The sequence below is a fragment of the Schistocerca nitens genome, chromosome 6 (assembly GCF_023898315.1).
Source record: "Schistocerca nitens isolate TAMUIC-IGC-003100 chromosome 6, iqSchNite1.1, whole genome shotgun sequence".
NCBI lineage: Eukaryota > Metazoa > Arthropoda > Insecta > Orthoptera > Acrididae > Schistocerca > Schistocerca nitens.
Genome location: NC_064619.1, coordinates 704,708,003 through 704,733,378, shown reverse-complemented (window position 1 = coordinate 704,733,378; position 25,376 = coordinate 704,708,003). Strand labels below are relative to the sequence as shown.

Below are 25,376 nucleotides of genomic sequence, written 5' to 3'. Positions count from 1 at the left end.
AATGCGTATTCAAATACAGAGATACGACAGGCAGAATACGGCGCTGCGGCCGGCAACGCCTATGTAAGACACCTGTCTGGCGCGGTTGTTAGATCGGTTACTACTTTTACAATGGCAGTGCCTGCCATAATGGCAGGTTGTCAAGATTTAAGTGAGGTTGGAAGTGGTGTTATAGTCGGCGCAATTTCAAGAATCCGGTAAAACATCAAATCTCCGAAATCGCTGTGGTCGGAAAAGATCCTACAAGAAAGGGAATAACGACGACTGAAAACAATCGATCAACGTGACAGAAGTGTAACCCTTCCGCGAATTGCTGCAGATTTCAAAGCTGGGCCGTCATCAACAAGTGCCAGCGTGCGAACCATTCGACAAAACATCATCGATATGGGCTTTCGGAGCCGAAGATCCACTCGTCTACCCTTGATGACTGCACGACACAAAGCTTTACCCTTCGTCTGGGCCCGTCAACACCGTTATTGAACTGTTTATGACTCGAAACATGTTGCCAGGTCGAACGAGTTTCGCTTCAAATTGTATCGATCGTATGGACTTGTACGGGTATGGAGGCAACCTCATGAATCCATGGATCCTGCATGTCAGCAGGGACTGTGGGGCATGTTCAGTTTGAGTGCTATGGAACCCCCGATACGCCTAGACACGATTCTGACGGGTGACACGCACGTAATCATCCTGTCTGATCACTTGCATCCACTCATGTCCACTGTATATTCCAAAGGACTTGGGCAATTCCAGCAGGACAATGCGACACCCCACATGTCCAGAATTGCTACAGAGTGGCTTCAGGAACACTCTTCTGAGTTTAAACACTTCCGATGGCCGCCACACTCTCCAAACATGAACATTACTGAGCACGTCTGGGATGCCTTGCAACGTGCAGTTCAGAAGAGATCTCCATCTCCTCTTAATCTTACGGATTTATGGACACCCTGCAGGATTCATGGTGTCAATTCCCTTCAGCACTATTTCAGACATTTGTCGAGTCCATCACACGTCGTGTTTCTGCACTTCCGTGTGTTACCAATGTTCTATGTATATTTCACCAGACGCACGACAAAAATGCAGACGATGAACATCGCGTCTCATACCTCGTACTTTTGGAGCATCCCTGGAGTTACTTCACTCATTGCTGTTGCGATGCGGCGCCAAGACTCGAAGTCTTTGAAAGAGGAGGCGCACAACCCCACAAAACTGATCACATTCCGAGAGATTAGGTCACCTGTAAGTAGGGATGACTGTTATAGCTAAGAAGACCAGTTCTGAAATAACCGATTTTCGGTTTTTTATTCCTATTAAATTCTGCAATAAACTGAGAAATCTAACAAACATCGAACAATTTTGACTCTCGCAGTTTCGAGATACGCAGAATCAAAATATTAAACAGGAAAAAAAACTTCGTCGGTCGACTGTTCGCTGCTTTTCTCAAAAGTGGTAAGCGATTAAATACCACAAAAAAATCACTATTCTCGTACCGATTCTCATTTTTTAAAACGCTGCTAAAATTTTTTGTATTTGGGGCATTACGAAAGGGTGAAAATTGAGGTTGAAGAACTGAGTTTCATTTCAATTTGTCCACTTCCAAGGAATGCGAGCAGATAAAGGCATATTATGCCTACACGGGTAGCGATCAGTTACTTCCTATTTGTATTGTATACTACTAATGAATTATTGTTAAGTTTTTCATTTATTACTGTTAGCACAATTTCCTCCATTATGTGACAGAAAATGCACATAAAGAAAGCGCTTCATTGGACTTCATTGCTACCTCACTTATTAAAAATATTTCCAGAGTACGGTTGGTGCCATTCTTCAATACTACAGATGTCCGGCGACGGCAGCGAGAAACTACCGTATAGCCCACGTAGCCTATGCACAATGCACGAACGCGCGTACACCTTAAGCCACGACACACGGCAGCAAGGACATTACTGTCTCAGCTGGCCGCTGTGACCGAGCTAGAATCGCATGTCTGAAACCGCGCGATCGCTCCGGTCGCAGGTTCGAATCGTACCTCGAGCATGGATGTGTGTGATGTCCTTAGATTAGTTAGATTTAAGTAGTTCTAAGTTCTAGGGGACTGATGACCTCAGATGTTAAGTCCCATAGTGCTCAGAGCCATTTGAACCATTACTGTCTCAGCAATGCTGTATTAATTGTTATGCCATGTATTTGTTGCTCGTTTCTGTCGGCCCTGAAAAAATAGCACTGATCGCTTGCCCCATTTTCTATAACAGAATATTTCAAACCCATACAAACTTAACGAATAAAGATTACTCGTTTTTTAAAAAATGGTTTATCAAAAAGCGAAAAATTTTAGCACTGCTGCTATGGCCAACTGATATTTCGGTTTTTTCATTCAGTTATTAACAGATAATAAACACATGTTAAATCAGAGACCAAACAAATTCCGAAAAATACCGGGTATTCCTAACTAAAATAACGGTATCGGTTTTAACCGATCGGCTTTTCCCATCCCTACCTTCCAAGTCCAGCTGTGCAATACGAGATTGATACACCTCTTACGACCTATCAATCGTTGAAGCAGTTCGTTACTCAGGTAACAACGCTGCAGAGGTGAACTGAATTGTACCTGTTGCAACTGAGAACACTAAACTCCCCTTTGTTGCTGTACTGTCACCTCGACTCGACGGACGTTGGGTAATTAACGAGCGATCGAGCTGGATCCACCAATGAGGCAGCTACTGACCGCTACTCTAACCATGATGTCACAACTGGCGCCAAGGCAAACTTTTAGTTTCGATGCGTATGTTACAATTCACTCTCAATTGCTACCGTCATTCATGTACAGTCTTGTGAAGTTAAATAACTATTTCTCGAAGGCCCTGTACCGTATGACTGACTCTTTTGTGAATATGAGCAGTAGCTATCCGATTTTCTTTTTTCTTGGTGGATTCTCTCTGTATCGCAATCTGTTTTGACTATCCATTAGAATAATGTACGACGACTTAAACCGAACATGAGATATCGATATTCTGATAGAAAATCTATTTTTAAATTCCCTAGCACAACGCTTTGTGCGAGGAAACACTGCGTCACCACCTTGGTCATCTGTCGCACATAGTCAGGGGCCGCCTTGAATATATGAGGAAGAAGGGGCGCTCTTACTGAGAACCAGTAAGCCAACGATTCTTGAAAGAATTGAACTACCCGAGTATAAAACAACTCCATACGTCTTATTACTTCACAAATCAATGTGTCAAATATTTGACGTCAAGGATGTTAGCGAGAAAAAGTTTATGAAAGGATTGAAATTAGGTTTGTTTGAAATTATGTTTGAAGTTTGTTGGAAGCTACCAAGTGCCCTCATTATGAAATACTGGGTGAATGTACTCTGCGCAATTTGCACCTACGCTATCTCAAAACATGAATACGGTTTCTAGCTGTAAATACTTTCCTTACTGTGTTAAAGGCTTAACATTATACTATGCGTTTTAATAACTATGACAGCACTTTAACTTTTTAAATTCGGTAATAATCATCGAAATATTGCAAAATCAAGCCGCTAGATAGGCAACCTGGCAGTAGAACCGGGTGTCTGTGCCCCAGTTTAGTCATTTAGTAACACACTGTAGAGTCAACTTTTCCTGAGCTTCCACGCGATGCGTGGTACTTCATTGCGGTTACGGGCTCTGACGAACGCTTATTCTTGTGTTGTACAGTTTACATCAACGTTTTCTGTCATCCGTGATGTAACAGCTATTCCTGTTCAACCTCATGGAGTTGCGACTGCGAGAAAATGCGGCAGCCCAGCAGCGGAATACAATGACGAAACTTGTGCACGACACAGTTCCTAAATGCGAAAACGATGGAGAACGAATTGAGCGGGGTAAACGCAGACGACCCTGAAGCCACTCTGCCGACTTAACCTTATTTAGCGCAGCTCGCAGTGTCAACAATACTGATAGCACAGTGACGCAACGAGTTCTGTTAAGTAACTGTAACACCACTTCCCCGACAGACGAAGTATGCATGAAAGGAAATAAAACGGATATAAAAAGCAATTATCAGTGCAACTAAATGTGATGTAACTTATCTTGATAGTCACGCGGAATTGCTCTTTTCCACCACGTGAACGTTCCTATTGACAATATTCTTCAGTTTTCCCGCCCATTTCGCTTTAGTCTGCAGCGCTAGATCGACAGAGGCAAAACGTTGTAAGATGGTCACGGGTCATCAAAATTCGAATACTACCACTTATGACAATCTTTCACGATGTGGCATGTACCAGACGCCTCTTTCTCGCGTCTGGTGCCAGCTACGCATTATACGAAACGTCGTATTAGAAGTAGATACATCAGAAATTGTGAAATCAATTTAGAAAATAAAGCTGTCCTCAAGACTATGTTTGATTTGAATGCTGGACTGCGTTAATAGGCACGGCCCTGTTACAGGTTTGCCATTCCTCCGTCGTTCGAACAAACTTATCTAGCCAGTTAACGAGGAACTCCCAATCACGACGAAACTTGCCAGTTTTGTCGTTAAACCAATCACTGCCCGATGTGGAGGATTAAGGTTACAAAATTGTCTTAGGTAAAGTCTCCAGAGAGTTTTATAAATATACATTTTGTGTTGAGTGCTACTAACAAGGGATTTCAAATTGATTCTGTGTTTCTAGATTTCCAGAACGCTTCTGACACTGTACCACACAAGCGGCTTGTGGCGAAATTGCGTGCTTATGGAATACCGTCTCAGTTATGTGACTGGATTCGTTATTTCCTGTCACAGGTCACAGTCCGTAATAACTGACGGAAAGTCAGAGTAAAACAGATGTGATTTCTGCCGTTTCCCAAGGTAGTGTTACAGGCCCATTGCTGTTCGTCATCTACATAAACGATTTCGGAGATAATCTGAGCAGCCGTCTTAGGTTGTTTGCACATGAAGGTATTTATCGACTAGTAAAGTTATCAGAAGATCAAAAATTGCGAAAGGACTTAGAAAAGATATCTGTGTGGTGCAAAAATTGGCAGTTGACCCTAAATAACGAAAAGTGAGAGGTCATTCACATGAGTGCTAAAAGGAATCCGTTGAACTTCGGTTAAACGATAAATTAGTCAAATCTAAAGGCTATAAATTTGACTAAATACCTAGGAATTACAATCAGATTGGAAAGAACACACAAAAAATGTTGTGGGGGAGGCTAACCAAAGACTGCGTTTTATTGGCAGGACACTTAGGAAAATGTAACAGATCTAATAAGGAGACTGCCTACACTACGCTTGACCCCCTCTTTTAGAATGCTGTTGCGCGGTGTGGGATCCTTACAAGATAAGATTGACGGAGTACATCGAGAAAGTTTCACGAAGGGCAGCCGTTTTTGTACTTTCGCAAAATAGGGGGCAGTCTCACTGAAATGATACAGGATTTGGGGAGGACATCTTTAAAACAACGACGTTTTTAGATGCGGCGGAATCTTCTCACGAAATTTCTCCTCCGAATGCGAAAATATTTTGTTGACGCCTATCTACGCCTAAAAACGATCATATTAATAAAATAGGGGAAATCGGAGCTCGCACCGAAAGATATAGATGTTCGTTATTTCCATGCGCTGTACGAGATTGGACTGACGGATACTTATTGTGAAGATGGTTCGATGAACCCTCTACCTTTAAAACAACGACGTTTTTAGATGCGGCGGAATCTTCTCACGTAATTTCTCCTCCGAATGCGAAAATATTTTGTTGACGCCTATCTACGCCTAAAAACGATCATATTAATAAAATAGGGGAAATCGGAGCTCGCACCGAAAGATATAGATGTTCGTTATTTCCATGCGCTGTACGAGATTGGACTGACGGATACTTATTGTGAAGATGGTTCGATGAACCCTCTACCTTTAAAACAACGACGTTTTTAGATGCGGCGGAATCTTCTCACGTAATTTCTCCTCCGAATGCGAAAATATTTTGTTGACGCCTATCTACGCCTAAAAACGATCATATTAATAAAATAGGGGAAATCGGAGCTCGCACCGAAAGATATAGATGTTCGTTATTTCCATGCGCTGTACGAGATTGGACTGACGGATACTTATTGTGAAGATGGTTCGATGAACCCTCTACCTTTAAAACAACGACGTTTTTAGATGCGGCGGAATCTTCTCACGTAATTTCTCCTCCGAATGCGAAAATATTTTGTTGACGCCTATCTACGCCTAAAAACGATCATATTAATAAAATAGGGGAAATCGGAGCTCGCACCGAAAGATATAGATGTTCGTTATTTCCATGCGCTGTACGAGATTGGACTGACGGATACTTATTGTGAAGATGGTTCGATGAACCCTCTACCTTTAAAACAACGACGTTTTTAGATGCGGCGGAATCTTCTCACGTAATTTCTCCTCCGAATGCGAAAATATTTTGTTGACGCCTATCTACGCCTAAAAACGATCATATTAATAAAATAGGGGAAATCGGAGCTCGCACCGAAAGATATAGATGTTCGTTATTTCCATGCGCTGTACGAGATTGGACTGACGGATACTTATTGTGAAGATGGTTCGATGAACCCTCTACCTTTAAAACAACGACGTTTTTAGATGCGGCGGAATCTTCTCACGTAATTTCTCCTCCGAATGCGAAAATATTTTGTTGACGCCTATCTACGCCTAAAAACGATCATATTAATAAAATAGGGGAAATCGGAGCTCGCACCGAAAGATATAGATGTTCGTTATTTCCATGCGCTGTACGAGATTGGACTGACGGATACTTATTGTGAAGATGGTTCGATGAACCCTCTACCTTTAAAACAACGACGTTTTTAGATGCGGCGGAATCTTCTCACGTAATTTCTCCTCCGAATGCGAAAATATTTTGTTGACGCCTATCTACGCCTAAAAACGATCATATTAATAAAATAGGGGAAATCGGAGCTCGCACCGAAAGATATAGATGTTCGTTATTTCCATGCGCTGTACGAGATTGGACTGACGGATACTTATTGTGAAGATGGTTCGATGAACCCTCTACCTTTAAAACAACGACGTTTTTAGATGCGGCGGAATCTTCTCACGTAATTTCTCCTCCGAATGCGAAAATATTTTGTTGACGCCTATCTACGCCTAAAAACGATCATATTAATAAAATAGGGGAAATCGGAGCTCGCACCGAAAGATATAGATGTTCGTTATTTCCATGCGCTGTACGAGATTGGACTGACGGATACTTATTGTGAAGATGGTTCGATGAACCCTCTACCTTTAAAACAACGACGTTTTTAGATGCGGCGGAATCTTCTCACGTAATTTCTCCTCCGAATGCGAAAATATTTTGTTGACGCCTATCTACGCCTAAAAACGATCATATTAATAAAATAGGGGAAATCGGAGCTCGCACCGAAAGATATAGATGTTCGTTATTTCCATGCGCTGTACGAGATTGGACTGACGGATACTTATTGTGAAGATGGTTCGATGAACCCTCTACCTTTAAAACAACGACGTTTTTAGATGCGGCGGAATCTTCTCACGTAATTTCTCCTCCGAATGCGAAAATATTTTGTTGACGCCTATCTACGCCTAAAAACGATCATATTAATAAAATAGGGGAAATCGGAGCTCGCACCGAAAGATATAGATGTTCGTTATTTCCATGCGCTGTACGAGATTGGACTGACGGATACTTATTGTGAAGATGGTTCGATGAACCCTCTACCTTTAAAACAACGACGTTTTTAGATGCGGCGGAATCTTCTCACGTAATTTCTCCTCCGAATGCGAAAATATTTTGTTGACGCCTATCTACGCCTAAAAACGATCATATTAATAAAATAGGGGAAATCGGAGCTCGCACCGAAAGATATAGATGTTCGTTATTTCCATGCGCTGTACGAGATTGGACTGACGGATACTTATTGTGAAGATGGTTCGATGAACCCTCTACCTTTAAAACAACGACGTTTTTAGATGCGGCGGAATCTTCTCACGTAATTTCTCCTCCGAATGCGAAAATATTTTGTTGACGCCTATCTACGCCTAAAAACGATCATATTAATAAAATAGGGGAAATCGGAGCTCGCACCGAAAGATATAGATGTTCGTTATTTCCATGCGCTGTACGAGATTGGACTGACGGATACTTATTGTGAAGATGGTTCGATGAACCCTCTACCTTTAAAACAACGACGTTTTTAGATGCGGCGGAATCTTCTCACGTAATTTCTCCTCCGAATGCGAAAATATTTTGTTGACGCCTATCTACGCCTAAAAACGATCATATTAATAAAATAGGGGAAATCGGAGCTCGCACCGAAAGATATAGATGTTCGTTATTTCCATGCGCTGTACGAGATTGGACTGACGGATACTTATTGTGAAGATGGTTCGATGAACCCTCTACCTTTAAAACAACGACGTTTTTAGATGCGGCGGAATCTTCTCACGTAATTTCTCCTCCGAATGCGAAAATATTTTGTTGACGCCTATCTACGCCTAAAAACGATCATATTAATAAAATAGGGGAAATCGGAGCTCGCACCGAAAGATATAGATGTTCGTTATTTCCATGCGCTGTACGAGATTGGACTGACGGATACTTATTGTGAAGATGGTTCGATGAACCCTCTACCTTTAAAACAACGACGTTTTTAGATGCGGCGGAATCTTCTCACGTAATTTCTCCTCCGAATGCGAAAATATTTTGTTGACGCCTATCTACGCCTAAAAACGATCATATTAATAAAATAGGGGAAATCGGAGCTCGCACCGAAAGATATAGATGTTCGTTATTTCCATGCGCTGTACGAGATTGGACTGACGGATACTTATTGTGAAGATGGTTCGATGAACCCTCTACCTTTAAAACAACGACGTTTTTAGATGCGGCGGAATCTTCTCACGTAATTTCTCCTCCGAATGCGAAAATATTTTGTTGACGCCTATCTACGCCTAAAAACGATCATATTAATAAAATAGGGGAAATCGGAGCTCGCACCGAAAGATATAGATGTTCGTTATTTCCATGCGCTGTACGAGATTGGACTGACGGATACTTATTGTGAAGATGGTTCGATGAACCCTCTACCTGGCACTAAATGTGATTTGCAGAGTGTAGATGTAGATATGGTATCTAACACCGTAATTATCCTTGACGCGTATGCCAATTTTATAACCATAGCACATTCAATATGAAGCGAAGTGCCGTGAATAAGTAAATGTCTTACGCTTTAACACGCTGTGAACTTCATTAAAGCATGGAGACCTGACCATGACAGATGGTCGAGATTTAGGATGTCGCTTTGCTGATGGTAGCCGTCCGGTATTCGCGTAGTACCGGAGAGCCGCAGAATACATATGACTGCATGAGGATTCGGATTTCATTTCATGCAGAGTAACTTACGGGAGGCGTTAACTTTAGGATTCCTGTCCAGTGTCGTCATTTCGAGGATCAAATCTAAACTTTGTACAGTAATTCGGGTTAACTCATACCACTGCCAGTGTCATAACGATCATCCTAAATATGCCGTCATTTGTTGTAAAGTCTCCTACGTCTTCCTTACCATTATACAATGGACGCTCACTGCAGATTTCCAGCCGGCCGTGTGGCCAAGCGGTTCTAGGCGCTTCAGTCTGGAACCGCGCTGCTGATACGGTCGCAGGTTCGAATCCTGCGTCGGGCCATGGATGTGTGTGATGTCCTTAGGTTAGTTAGGTTTAAGTAGTTTTAAGTCCAGGCGACTGTTGAACTGATGACCTCAGAGGTTAAGTCCCACAGTGCTTAAAGCCATTTGAACCATTTTGCAGACTTCCTCCCTCCTTTTTGTAGTAATCTATTTCACGGTAATTGGATAGGTAAAGGCCACGAGAGGGAATATACCGTAACTTCATCAGACTCACCGAAGTAACATATGGGTTTAATTTAAAACCTACATTGCGACAGACTCCGTCATTTTAAACCTCAAACCTCCCCTCCCGATTGCAAACCGGCGTAGCTGCGAGAACACGATCACTGTAACGTCTACTTTAGATGACTGTTCCTCACAGAAAGGAAGTCCACAATGTTCGTTCTTCGTTAACAGGCCCGAATAACAAATCCGAAACAGCTTTCTGCGACATTCGATGTACATTACGTATTCGTACTGCTATGACGATGTAGAATTTCGATGCTGCTAGTGGCGCTGCATTGCTCGCCAGCATAGAAAGCAGCGGTAGACTTATCTTTCGCCTTGGCCGCGGAGACGACATTTACAGAGCAGACTGGAGCAGAAGAAACCAGTCCGGGAAGGGAGCAGGTAAACTGGTGTTGCCGGCAGAAAAGCGCCTTTCTGGACCCAGGCGGGGCGGATCGTGACAAAGGGGAACGTGGGCCCTCCGTACAATAGCCGAGCAGGCGCCTTCGCCTATACAGGTAGGAGCGGCCTGCAGCTGCCTTCTGCCCAAGAAAACCGCGGTAGGGAGCTCAAACTTTGCAGCCGATTTCGGTAAAACGTTGCGCAACAATCGCGGACGCCAAGTACAACGTTCGAAAAAGCGTAAATTTTAGATATGCGCTGTTGCTAAATTTGGTAGATTTGTCTGCATATTAAGTGATGGGTACCACACGTTTTATGAAAATTGATATGGACGATTGTCTAATAGTATTAACGCATTTTTATGTACAGGGTCGAACAGAACTAATTACTGGACATCAGCACCCAAGATTTTTCTTATGAAATTTAATTAAAGACTAATGTGCAATGCACGTGACACGTTGTGGGTGCACTATATTTATTTATTCATGTATTTATTTGTACATTCATTTTAACTGGCAAGAAACACATAATAATAATTCATTATTGCGTTGTTGTCGTTTATGAGTAGTGGCATCTAACAGAACCGTATGGCAACAGTACAGAAGGAGTCAATGGGGAAAAGTTGACTTATCGAAAAAAGGCGAAAGTTAATACAGTGAAATTAGCAGGTAAGATGGAAAGAAATTTGAAACGGATGAGGAAAGTTTAGTTTAAAATGACACAGGGATACCTGTTCCCTGCTGGATAGAACGGAAACAGCTGTTTTACGCCGAGAAAGAAGCTTCACCGATAATAAACGTAAAGCTTTGATCTTCTTTTGAATGTAGAATAGCTTTGGGTAAGGTGAATATGACAGGCAAATTTGTTCCAATGTCGTACGATGGAGATGGAGAAAGATTTAGTGTTACGCCAAAGGACAGGCAAGATACTGGACGTATCCCATCTGGTATTGCAGTCATAGAATGATGATAGGTATTTAAGTTTCATATTAAAAAGTAGGCTATGAATCTCATGAGTGTGTGGAATGGCAGACATATCAACGGGTACTTAACATCCTGAATGAAGTTACGCACGTCAACAAGATTATTACGTGATTAGTACTGCGTTTCTCGACTACAAACCAGAAATATTTTTTTCCAAATCTTATTTGAAATCGCACCCGCACAACCTTAACGTTTCCATAGGGTATCGTTAATAGGTGACTTTGGGAAGGGCTAAAACAATTCTCTCGTTACACTGCGTTGTTGGACCGTTACGGCAGTGAATTGAATTAAATTAGTCGCCCCCATGATTCTTATACAGGGTGATTCAAAAAGAATACCACAACTTTAGGAATTTAAAACCCTGCAACGACAAAAGGCAGAGCTAAGCACTATCTGTCGGCGAATTAAGGGAGCTATAAAGTTTCATTTAGTTGTACATTTGTTCGCCATTTCAGCCAATAAAGTTTTTGGTCCCTTTTTCTTCGAAGGTGGTACTGTAACTGGACTACAGAATCTGGAGAGGTTAGAGAATTGGCTGTTCCTCAGCTCGAACAAGAAGCACAACAATTCATATTTCAGCAGGATGGAGCGCCACCACATTGGCACTTATCTGTCCGTAACTACCTGAACGTCAACTACCCGAGGCGATGGATCGGCCGCCAGGCAGCCCGTGACAGAGCACTTCATCACTGGCCTCCAAGAAGCCCTGATCTTACCCCCTGCGATTTTTTCTTATGGGGGTATGTTAAGGATATGGTGTTTCGGCCACCTCTCCCAGCCACCATTGATGATTTGAAACGAGAAATAACAGCAGCTATCCAAACTGTTACGCCTGATATGCTACAGAGAGAGTGGAACGAGTTGGAGTATCGGGTTGATATTGCTCGTGTGTCTGGAGGGGGCCATATTGAACATCTCTGAACTTGTTTTTGAGTGAAAAAAACCTTTTTAAATACTCTTTGTAATGATGTACAACAGAAGGTTATATTATGTTTCTTTCATTAAATACACATTTTTAAAGTTGTGGTATTCTTTTTGAATCACCCTGTATTATCTTGCACCAGAACAAGATGTTTGATTTCTTGTCCGGCATACGAAGTATGGACAAGAAACTGTAATATTACTTGATTGCAAATCAAGCGCACGAGGTGCTGTTTTCTATGTGTCACTTGCCAGTGGCTATAATACTATCAAATGTATTTTTTAGGCAGGATACCTGAAAAAATAGTTCGTTCAAGGATACAAGCACTTTTGCTGTGAAAATAATTCTGAAGGTGGCAGGGGTAAAATACAGGGACCGAAAGGATATTTACAGTTTGTTCAGAAACCAGATGGCAGTTATAAGAGTCGAGGGGCATGAAAGGGAAGCAGTGGTTGGGAAGGGAGTGAGACAGGGTTGTAGCCTATCCCCGATGTTATTCAGTCTGTACATTGAGCAAGCAGTAAAGGAAACAAAAGAAAAAAAATCGGAGTAGGAATTAAAATCTATGGATAAGAAATAAAAACTTTGAGGCTTGCCGATGAGATTGTAATTTTGTCAGAGACAGCGAAGGACCTAGAAGAGCAGCTGAACGGAATGGACAGTGTCTTGAAAGGAGGATATAAGATGAACATCAACAAAAGCAAAACGAGGATAATGGAATGTAGTCGAGTTAAGTCGGGTGATGCTGAGAGTATTGGATTAGGAAATGAGACACTTAAAGAAGTAAAGGAGTTTTGCTATTTGGGGAGCAAAATAACATGTCCGAAGTAGAGAGGATATAAAATGTAGATTGGCTGGCAATGGCAAGGAAAGAGCTTCTGAAGAAGAGAAATTTTGGTAACATCGAGTATAGATTTGTGTGTCAGGAAGTCGTTTCTGAAAGTATTTGTATGGATTGTAGCTATGTATGGAAGTGAAACGTGGACGATAAATAGTTTGGACAAGAAGAGAATAGAAGCTTTCGAAATGTGCTCCTACAGAAGAATGTTGAAGATTAGATGGGTAGATCACACAACTAATGATGGGGCATTGAATAGGATTGGGGAGAAGAGAAGTTTGTGGCACAACTTGACTAGAAGAAGGGATCGGTTGGTAGGACATGTTCTGAGGCATCAAGGGATCACTAAATTAGTACTGGAGGGCAGCGTAGAGGGTAAAAATCGTAGAGAGAGACCAAGAGATGAATACACTAAGCAGATTAAGAAGGATGTACGTTGCAGTAGGTACTGGGAGATGATGAAGTTTGCACAGGATAGAGTAGCATGGAGATCTGCATCAAACCAGTCTCTGGACTGAAGACCACCACCACCACCACCACCACCACCACCACCACCACCACCACCACAACAACAACAACAACAACAACGGAACGCGCGTGACGTTTACGTGACGGAAGTTTGAATTACAAATATTTTCTTCACCGCTTATGTTTGTATGTTTTTTTATTTTATTTTACTCCGCTTGGTTCCTGCAAATTTAGCACAGTTTTCAAATTTCGCTTCCTATTCTAAGCCAGTAAACCCACAGTCTTTAAAGAATCCAATTCCTATGCGTAAAACAATTTCAAACTTCTGACTACATTACAAGTAACTTAATGTGTTATACACTTTATGTTAGGCATGTAAGTCATAAATCGTTTAGAATAGGTTTAAACATAATTTCTAACTTTTGTTGGAAGTTTAAGTGCTCTTATTCTCAAATACTAGGTGAATATAGTCTGGGTAATTTGTGCGCGGTGAGTTACGCTGCCTCATGACAAGTACACTGTTTATACTGATATCGATGGAACTTTTCGTGGTATTGGAACGTCCCCTTGTGCCAGAGCACACTTTCCTCGAATCAAGTCTGAAGGAGGGTGTGTAAGTTACATCTCTCGCTGCGCGTAGGATCAGTAACAGGATAATGACAGGTAACGGTACGCTTTATTAAGGACTATAAAAGACTGTGCCGGGACAGCCAGCACCAGAGGTGGAGGAGCCGTACGTCAGTGCGGATGCAACGGTAATCAATAAGGAGGGCGCGTCCGCAGGAGTTGGCGGGTCAATGTAGGCCCACTGCAGTACCAGCAGCCCACTGCAACTGCCGCGAAGCGCGCAAACCAACCGTCGCACTACCCTCGCCAACGAGCCTTTCGAAGGCAAGCTGGAGCACCAGACTTTCCGAGTTCTCATTGCATACTATGTAAAGCATCTTCAGCACGAGTCAAATCTCAAAATACCGTCAACACTACTACGAGATATCGTGACGCATCTTACCTTTAGCATGTTCTTTGTCCAAATTAATGACTGCCTTCTTCCAATCTTCTAGCTTCTCCTGTAGTGGAATTACCAGGCAGTCCATGATGGCGCTGCAAAAGAGAAATTATAAGAATGAGCAAGAATGTATTCCGGTTTGAAGAGTCTGGTATTTCTATTAGAAGCCTACACATAAAGCACAAGAGCGTTTTTGCAGGTAGCAGAGATACAAGGCGCGTTTTTTCCATCACATGAAATAAGAGGCATGCGTGATTCTATTCAAACTCAGACAGAAGCACGCACGCCAATAAAATGATCAAGATGTGCGCTTTGCTAGCAGGTACTGTTGCTTGAACAGCAGCAACAGCAGCCGGTATTATTTTTAGACAATGATGAAGTCTTAAGAAAAAAGGGCAAGTAGTTGGATAGTGAGTAACTTTTGCGTAATGCAATCGCGAGTGTGGTGAAAGAGAAATAGGTGATTGTATATTCTGTTAGTACAGTTACTTAAGTAATACTTCAACCTATTTAATCGGTGACAGGGAGGGGAAATTAAAAAAAGGGGGGGGGGAGTACATTCTGCCAGTGGCGACGATGTTAATTCTCAACACTTCAAATTACTCCTACCGGAGACTATTACCACAGTCTGAAGTTCCAGATTAAGATATCTATTGCATCGAAATTAATCAACTCGAAAATCTTCCAGACTCTTGAAAAAGCCTGGAAAACTACATTTCTCGAGCTGATGGTCACTTAACGCTTCTTTCTCTGGAAAACACAACACTATGTTGATACTTCACGTTTACAGAAAAGTCTAAGAACATGCGAGCATGTGATATTTCTGACTATACAACTCTACAGAAACATGAGTGATTTGAAGGGCTGAAAGCGTAACATTTCCGTTTCAGTCCAATGCCGTGTGTGTGTGTGTGTGTGTGTGTGTGTGTGTGTGTGTGTTTAAATTATCCAAGCCGTTTTCTTTATTTCAGCCTCCAACTTAGAGAAGAGTTGTTGAATGTCAAGCGACATTATTAACTGAGGTCAAAATTTCTGAACTGTTAGAGGGGTTTGGACAACAAACATGCCGATTGCGGTGCCCAAACAACAGAAGCAGCCATCTGAATTATAACTACATATTCATGGTTTTATTTGCTCTCGTCTATGTTCGTGGAGGAACCAGAACGGCTTCGTCACTAGAGGGCCCCAAAATCATTCGTTTTCTACACGTATTCATTGTGTATCTGTCTGAAGTACGGAGGCTTTGTTTTTTGCTCATGTATACTTATGAGGAACCGCAGACAGTTATTCCGTTTCACTCTGGCTTTATAGCACCTTACCGAATGGGAAGTCTAATATCGTGCGAAAGATCTGTTACCACAGCTCTGTTCATAGAAGTGATGTGAACCTTCGCACGAAACGCGGATTATGTACACTGCATCCATTTCTTCCTATTTCATCTCTTCACAAACCCATACGTAACTGCGTCGGTTGCAATCTGCCTCTGGGATGGAAACTGTATCTGCCGAGTCATTTACAGTTGTGCGAGAAGTAGCGGTCTTGTCGTCCTTCCTTGACGTACGTAGGACGCTACAGTCAAATCATTTTAATATTTTCTGTCATATTTAAACTGGCTGGTGGAGGGAGGAACAAGAATACGGCGCGGTGTACTAAGTAGCGCGCTACGCAATGCCATTATTCTGCACGGCACGCCTGTAGTGCGTGAAAGGATGGAGCCGCGTTCTCTGTTGTGTGTCTTCGAAACAAGCACCCACAATCCTCCAGCCTGTCTTGACTAAGCCTAAGGCACCGATTTCTCCAAGATCACAGGGGAGTAAATCTAGTGTGAAGACACATTAAGGAAAGCATGCGGTAGTCAAACACGGAGTATTTTACATAGACCATACTTACATCAATAATTTTACACAAGGTAAAATGGCAGTGATATAGGTGTCAAAAGTGCCTGGATAGAAGATCGTGATTATAGGAGCGGTCATAGAAAAACTGCAGACACAAATTATTAGAGAAGACTTACAAAAGGTAGAAATAAAGCATGTAATTAAGGGCGACCGAGAAAGACGCGGTCTAATAATGGCACACGGCAATAGACGGGGCAAATTACTTCAGCGGCGGCAAGGATGCGTCAATGGTCCGGTTACGATCTTAGCTGCGAGTGGCCATCGTAATCTCAGATTGCCCGATTGTCTTAACTAGCGGGTAACAAAACAAGACCATGTACTAATTCCCTGAATAACTTTTAGTATTACATCGACCTCCGGCTGGCTGTAGTACTCAAATTATCTGTACAGGGCACCCCAACGGTAGAACCAAATGATCTAGAGAGTTTATGTGCCAACCACGGAAACTCGCCTTGAGAAAATCGCGTTCGAATTGGGCAGATCTCTTGCTCTGGGCGTAATTTAACACCTCGTATTTCGGAGAAAACGGCCGACTCCACGGAGGGCTCTACTTTTCATAGTCAACGTAAATGAGCTCATTTCCACCGTTTTCGGCAGGCTACAAAATCAAGTAATGTCGGGGAAAGCTTTGCCTTCCCGTAGCAGTGACGATGCTTCTATAGACTCGCTCTGGAGTATCTACGCGCACGAGCGACTTCCTTACAAAGAAAATGTATCAGCTTCTGAATTAATAGCAAATACGAAAGGTAAAATTTGTGGACAATACAGGGTGTCCATTAAATCCCACTACTATTTTTAAAAAATCCTGGTTTGTCGTAAAACTTTTAGCAGATCTTGAAGTTTTTCCTATTTCGTTTGCCGCAGATTTCACTTTGAAGACTTGAAAATGACGACAGTCCAGGAAACATTGCAATGTGTAATTTCGCATGTAGAATAGAAATCTCAATGGTACTGCGGAATTGCAGACGTTAGTACGAGACGGCAGCATCGTTTAAATCAAACATAATGAGGTGGATGGGACCATCACATGGCCTCCGCCCTCTGCCTATGTCACACCGTGCAAACTTCTTGTTAAGGGGTTACGTCAGGGGTATCATGTATAAACACTTGTCAGTGACATGTGCACGAATCTACGAAGCAAAAGTTAAGTGTTGATGCTGCAATGCTGACCCGAACATTAGCAGAACACTAATATCGCGCTGATATTCTACGAGCGACCAGTGGCACACACAATGAAATTATGGAATAATAGAAAAAAATGAAGGTGGTAGGGGTAAAATACAGGGAGCGAAAGGCTATTCACAATTCGTACAGAAACCAGATGGCAGTTTTAAGAGTCGAGGGGCATGAAAGGGAAGCAGTGGTTGGGAAGGGAGTGAGACAGGGTTGTAGCCTCTCCCCGATGTTATTCAATCTGTATATTGAGCAAGCAGTAAAGGAAACAAAAGAAAAATTCGGAGTAGGTACTAAAATCCACGGAGAAGAAATAAAAACGTTGAGGTTCGCCGATGACATTGTAATTCTGTCAGAGACAGCAAAGGACCTGGAAGAGCAGTTGAACGGAATGGACAGTGTCTTGAAAGGAGGGTATAAGATGAACATCAACAAAAGCAAAACGAGGATAATGGAATGTCAAATTAAATCGGGTGATGCTGAGGGGATTAGATTACGAAATGAGACACTGAAAGTAGTAAAGGATTTTGCTATTTGGGGAGCAAAATAACTGATGATGGTCGAAGTAGAGAGGATATAAATGTACACTGGCAATGGCAAGGAAAGCCTTTCTCAAGAAGACAAATTTGTTAACATCGAGTATTGATTTAAGTGTCAGCAAGTCGTTTCTGAAAGTATGTGTATGGAGTGTAGCCATGTATGGAAGTGAAACATGGACGATAAATAGTTTAGACAGGAAGAGAATAGAAGCTTTCGAAATGTGGTGCTACAGAAGAATGCTGAAGATTAGATGGGTAGATCACATAACTAATGAGAAGGTATTGAATATAATTGGGGAGGAGTTTGTGGCACAACTTGACAAGAAGGGATCGATTGGTAGGACATGTTCTGAGGCATCAAGGGATCACCAATTTAGTATTGGAGGGCAGCGTGGAGGGTAAAAATCGTAGAGGCAGAGCAAGAGATGAATACAATAAGCAGATTCAGAAGGATATAGGCTGCAGTAGGTACTGGGAGATGAAGCTTGCACAGCATAGAGTAGCATGGAGAGCTGCATCAAACCAGTCTCAGGACTGAAGACCACAACAACAGAAAAAATGAGAGCTTCTAAATGTCTTACAAAAACCACGGTGCTCTTTCTCTAATAGTTTCGAAATTGTAATGTACTGAAATGGTAACTGCTGTTTATGGACACCCAGTAGGTCTACACCGTGGTATCATCAAAAAATGGCTCTGAGCACTACGGCACGTAACTGCTGAGGCTTGGCTTTGAGCACTATGGGACTTAACATCTGACGTCATTAGTCCCCTAGAACGTACAACTACTTAAACCTAACTAACCTAAGGACATCACACACATCCATGCCCGGGGCAGGATTCGAACCTGCGACCGTAACAGTCGCGCGGTTCCGGACTGAAGCGTCTAGAACCGCTCGGCCATATTGGCCGGCGTGGAATCATCAGTGTACCTCGTATCTCGTTCGCTCTCGTAACACACACAAAATGACAGTATCTTCGATTCCCTCAGAGGTTTGTTACGATGTGATGATAATATATTGTTGCCACTCACATACTGACGAGAACAAGTAGCGGCCTGGGGTGTCTTGAGGCATGATTTACTAGCTAACTGACGTAGCGCCAAATAGAAATCTAAGGACAGAAACGAGTGACCCTCGGGACACTAAATTTTTGTGTCCGTGACGGCAGGCAGGGCGGCGTCTGCGTCAGTGCAGTGCGGGCACCGCCCAACCGAGAGGGTATCTCCGGGACGAGAGGTGCTCCGGCCGTGGAGGGCCCTCTGCGGGCGCAGCAACAGGAGGAAGGCGCCGCGCGAGCCGAGGTCGCCGCCTCTCGTGACACACTTTCTGGAGCCGTCTTCCGCCGCAACTCGCCCCAACACTGCCGCAGTTTCTCATCCAACCTCAAAAAGGGATCGAGAGCTCTACTGCTTTAACAGATGCCACGGCAGTGGAAAGCACAAGTTTTACAAGTATGAAACACAATTTTGCATGTGCACCAACGACTGACTTAGAACATTTCGAAGAAGAATCTGTTCTCTCAGGAACGACAAACTGTGAAGTGGCCTAACTTATAGTAGAAAATACCAAGGTTTCAAAATGGAGCGGGAAGACTGAAGCCTCTATCAAAGGAATGAAGAAAGTCATTAACTGAAGACATACACGAGATTACATTAGAACAAAATCTTTATATACTGATTTGCTAAAATTGTGATGTCTAGCATAATTTTTGAACTTTACCCACTGGTTTATATCAATTCCCACTGGCAACTAATGACAATTTTTTGTGCCTTGATTAAAAGATCACGTTTTCAGTTTTTAAGACTATTAAATAATCTGGAATTACCTGCTTGAAATGGTGCAAAATATGTTAGAAAATTCTAATTAGAAATACTTTTTTTCATTTTTCAAAATCCTGTGTGTCCTCAGGAAAGTTACCTACTGAATACACCTATCAAAATTTGAAAGTTCTAGGTATAAAAGATGCAGAGAAAAAAGGTACGTAAAGTTAGCAAACCAACTTTGGCAAGAGAGAACGCTCCGACTCCTTGTAACGATAAACAATGATGTAAGATAACTGTCAGAGGTAACGTGGAAGCCGGCCGCGGTGGCCGGGCGGTTCTAGGCGCTTCAGTCCGGAACCGCGCGACTGCCACTGTCGCAGGTTCGAATTCTGACTCGGGCATGGATGTGTGTGCTGTCCTTAGGTTAGTTAGGTTTAAGTAGTTCTAAGTTCTAGGGGACTGATGACCTCAGATGTTAAGTCCCATAGGACTCAGAGCCATTTGAACCATTTGGTAACGTGGAGTGAATTTATAATAGTGTGAGCCACATCAACATTTATATCGTTCTTCTGCCTTCATCAATTGCCGACTCCTCCTTATCTTCATTTTGAAGTAAAGTACCAGCTCGTAAGAATGGCCTTCTGCCAGCCAACTTCACAACGTTACTTCACAGTAATATTATATACTTCTGAGGCGGTTTGAGCTACAGTATGGCGGTCGCTTCTAAACATCAATCACTAAAGATACAGCGGCCAGGTCGACATTACATCAGCAATACAAATACACGCTATCAGACTCTCAGCCATATTGACAGTCAAGATTCAAGTACACACCGGCGCCATGTCCGCAACAGTTAAACGGTAATCTTTTCTGATGGTTTTGCACAATATCACTTAATTACCACAATCATCCTGAAGCAAGGATTACAGGACGAAAAATCTCAGCAGGAAGATGTCGAGAGCATTAGGGACCGAGCGCTGTGTCGCTATGTAAATAATTGTACGATGGCGGAAGGGGGCATCCTGGTGGTGACCTACAGTGATTTTGGGAAACCAAGGAAAACGGAAACTATAGTAGTAGAACAGAAGTTTCAATCCCATCACAATGAAAACTGTATTTCTGTCTGGAATGTACTCATTGAGTGACCCGCAGAAGTACTTTATTTTCAGTTCCGTACAGAACAATTGACAATTGCAACTCTTTCAGTCACCAAAAATCAGTAATACACAATATGTTTTGGAATCTTTTAGATGCTCTTTGTTCGGCCTCCACAAAATTAATGTACAAAAGCATCGTCAACATCCTTTAATCTGCTCCTAATACTACAGTTTTTGTCCTAGTAAGAGAACCGAACGAGCAATTACAAAAACAAAATGCCTCTCGGCTTGTAGCTGTATGAAGGAATGTAGCTGTCTGCGAAAACATGCGACGAATGATGTCAACTGTGTCGTATACGAGTCTCAGATAAGGGAAATGTTTGTAAACACAGTGCAGTCGAGCGCTCTCCGCGACCGGTATCAGTATGCAGCTGTTTATTTTCCAATTAAGCTGTAATCCGCAGAGACGTTCAAAAAATAAGCGACAACAGAATAGATCGTGTAATATCAATATGGTACTTTGTTCAGACATGGCAAACAAATGGCTCTGAGCACTATGGGACTTAACTGCTGTGGTCATCAGTCCCCTAGAACTTAGAACTACTTAAACCTAACTAACCTAAAGACATCACACACAGCCACGCCCGAGGCAGGATTCGAACCTGCGACCGTAGCGGCCGCGCGGTTCCAGACTGCAGCGCCGTTAACCACTTGACCACCACGGCCGGCCAGACATGGCAGACACTGGGCATCTCTAGCCTATGATGAATATATTCACAACAAATATACATGAAACACGAAGATAGTCTTCGCATTTTTCTAACCTGAATCTTTAACGCATACATAATCATACACTATTTTGATTTCGTTACACAGTAAGTACACATATAGATGCAAATAATATTTTACGACAAGCCCGCTAGGTATCTTATTGCTTCACTTCCCAGCTTTTGGAAACTGTCAGACTGGGCGGTAACATTAAAGCGAAACTCAAGAAAACCATTTTGTATGGTGGTCAGAACAGATCAGAATTTGATTTTACAACCAGAACATTATCAGGCACTTAATGTACACGGTAGCTGTACAAAATTTAAACCTCTTCCTTCCCGGAACTCCTTCCTGGAATTCGTAACCAGTGCTTTAGTTTTTGCATAAAACTAAATACTTCTCTATAAACAATTATGTACAAAAGAAACGAGTTCCTAACGTTTCGTCTGCAACTGCACTGGACTCAACTGGCAGCGTCGAACACACAAAGTAAAGCTCAATCCTTACAGGAGTTACTTTCTTGTTTCAGTGGACTGCAACACAGTACCGCAGCACCCCTGGCGACCCTTCTCTCTCTCTCTCTCTCTCTCTCTCTCTCTCTCTCTCTCTCTCGCGCGCGCGCGCGCGCGCGCGTTTTGATCTTAAACATGTAGGTATGTGATTATATCAGTGCAAAGTTTGTTAACAAGGATCTTTAAGCCCTTGTCCCACTTCAAATTTGTACACGGGCCTTTAATGAACATTTGGGCGGACAAAAGCTACGCATTTTTAATATATACAATGCACAAATATATAAATGGGAAACGTTATCAAATATCTCGAAAAGTACTTGACAAATTTACCTCAAAGTTCTTGGTCGAGTTACTTCAATGCTCTACATTTAGAAACAATGAAGAAAACTAACGAAAAGCTGAATGCCTAACTAGTGAAATATATCGTGGTGAACTGACTGGAATTACTATCGCCACAATGAATTACAGCGGCAATACCCGTCTTGGAGACGGTACAATCAGACGTCGCTGGACCGCGGACGAGCAAACGCTCGAGAATTTGACAGGAACACTATTCCAAACACTTATTTTTTGCTTAGTTGCCGTTGTTACATATGACATATACCCCAGAAGATATTGTAAGTCCGTGTTCCACAGTTATTTTTACTGTTAAATTCCACAGCGCCATAGAAATGCTAAGGCTGGTCGTGGATATAGTATACACAAAAGTGACTAGAACGCGGGCTGATAAAAAAAAATCGAACAGAATTCGAGATTTCCCGAACTGTGACGCAAACTGTTCGAACAGTTCGAGTCGTACTCAAAGCCCTCCTTGAAGCAGTGAAAGTTTTACTGTAACGACAGAAGGCAAATTCTTCAGAAACGTCATGACATACTTATTGAAAAATGTAACAACAGATGGCACAACCAACAAACCCCCGGAAGCGGAAGTATTTAAATAATTTACATCGCCATTTCTTATTTGACTGCAAGCGAAGGCGTATTCTTTCGTCACGTTCCGTTGGCAGCCAGTGATGAAAATATAGCCTTCGTTTTAAAGCGACTGTAAGTTTCCCATGAGGCTTGCACTCGCTTTGATCATCAACAGTGTACAGGGCCAATCACTGTGTGGCAGGTATTTAAACATCCCGGGCAACTCCAGGCACGGCAGCTATAGTCCGTTTAAAATTACTTGACAGTCGACGCATGTCACTAGCCGTTACCATGTGGTCACACCGGCCGCCGGCTACCGCTCGGCTGTAGGTTAACATACAAACACGTCAAGTCACTTCACAAATGCTGCTAATGTGTAACACGAAGCAATGTTTGATGTGCCCCTGCCGACAGCTGATTTTAAGTCACCAATGACCGAACTGCGGCAGGAGACGCGTTTTGTAGGTCCGAATTTAAACTCGTATCCTAAGCTATCCACAACCTCGTGATGTGCAATGCTTCCGAGAAAGCGGCGGTCAACAATCTGCGACAGAACTAACATCACGACCATCTTTCTCATTGGTTACCTGAAACTATCCTCTCACTGGCTAAACGAGCTGCCGCGTTACCAATTTGAGTATGCTCACCCAGTCGCAACGATGAATTACAGGCTTCAAAAAACTCTGTTTCACGTAATCTTGTGTGAAGCTCATATAATGTAAGCCGATCTCCGCGATTATGATAACCGCATATGTGACCCTGAAACACATGTTGTGCGGAAGCTCACAGTGGTGTTATTTAGAGCTGTGTATGAAACGTGAGTACTTCATAAGCATCGTTGTGCGTCGTTTTGTGTGTGTGGTTATCATGCATGATGAAATACGAAACAGAAGTACCAGACCGATGATTCGGAATCCAAACCCATCTCGAAAGAATGCCACACAAGGTTTTGTAAATGAACTGACCGACTGTGGCAGTTTGGCGAAAGATTTGAGCGTGAGAGAGCGCTGACTGGAGGAAACCAGCTCCAACACGTCAAGTATCAACTATCAAGTAATTTTAACCAAACTATAGTAGTTAATATATTGAGACTCACTAGTCACGAGAAGTCGTTTAATGTTAACATGTCAGTGCCACAACGGTGTTCCTTCTGAAATGTGAGCTTCGCAGTTTGGTGTCCCTACTTGTAGAGTTAAAGGGCGAGTCACATCGGACATCACCCTCAAATGGTGTTGTGTTCACCCTAGACGAAACAAACATAGAATTAGTACCTCCCCCGCACCTCGGCTGTGATGTGGCGCTCCACCGCTGACGCTCAAGTTATGTCAGTGAAGATGTGTGTATAAATCAGCGTGTTGTATGGAAGAGAGAGCTCGACGTGAAGATGTCTCAATGGTAGAGGCAAGGTATCTGGTTTGGGCGTGTCCACGGCCATGTCATGAATGAAACTGCCTAATTTGCTGGTTTATCAACGTGGACTGTCTACCATGTCTACAACGCACAACTTACCACTCGCAGCCATGCAATACTGCGTAAGAACAGTGGCGTTTAAAGAGTCTATCCGACAGAGAGAGAAGACGAGTGTCACGCCATGTCATTGACAATCGCTTTCACATCAAATATGAATTACTGCTGTTACTGATCGCATTTCCACTTTAACCACTTTCCAAAACAACCTTGGGATGCAAACCGCATTCGATGAACTTCTGGAACAGGGTGCTTCGCGAAAGGTCATTGTTCACAGCGGCACATAAGCCTGCTTTTCTTCAACGGGCCAAACACAGAAAATTGGACAGCAGCTGACTAGAGGCGTGTAACCGGATCTTTTGAGTCGTGATTTTTGCCTCTCTTTAAATTACGCAAGCTGTCACGTTCATCGAAGGCCCAATAAGGCATTCAACCTGAAGTGTGTAGGGTGTAGTTCAGGTCGAGGGTGGTTGTATGACGTGCTGGAGATTTTCGCAGCGTGACTTGGGCAATGCTTTACAACCGTCAAAAATCCTAAGTTGCAGCGTAGTTCCGAGTACACGCCAAACTGTAGCTCTTCCTATCAATGGCATGGTCAATCAGGTTAAACCGACCCCTATCATGTGGCTACCAGTGCTTGCCAATATCCAGCCACCAAACATCGGACCCAAACCTTTAGTGAGGAAGGAGTGGAAGAAAAACTAAACGATTTCCCAATTCATCATTATCTACGCACAAAGGATCGACTGAAGTCTAGGACA

General features: G+C 42.7%; 1 protein-coding gene across 5 annotated transcripts in view; it reads right to left on the bottom strand.

The window, feature by feature from the left end:
• LOC126262296 (protein MTSS 2) overlaps positions 1-25,376 on the bottom strand; it is a 351,715-nt gene that overhangs the window by 65,710 nt on the left and 260,629 nt on the right. For all 5 annotated transcript variants that reach the window (XM_049958828.1, XM_049958832.1, XM_049958829.1 and 2 more), the window contains exon 5: positions 14,490-14,581. In XM_049958828.1, the coding sequence (XP_049814785.1) occupies positions 14,490-14,581 (92 nt within the window). The remainder of the gene's footprint in view (positions 1-14,489; positions 14,582-25,376) is intronic.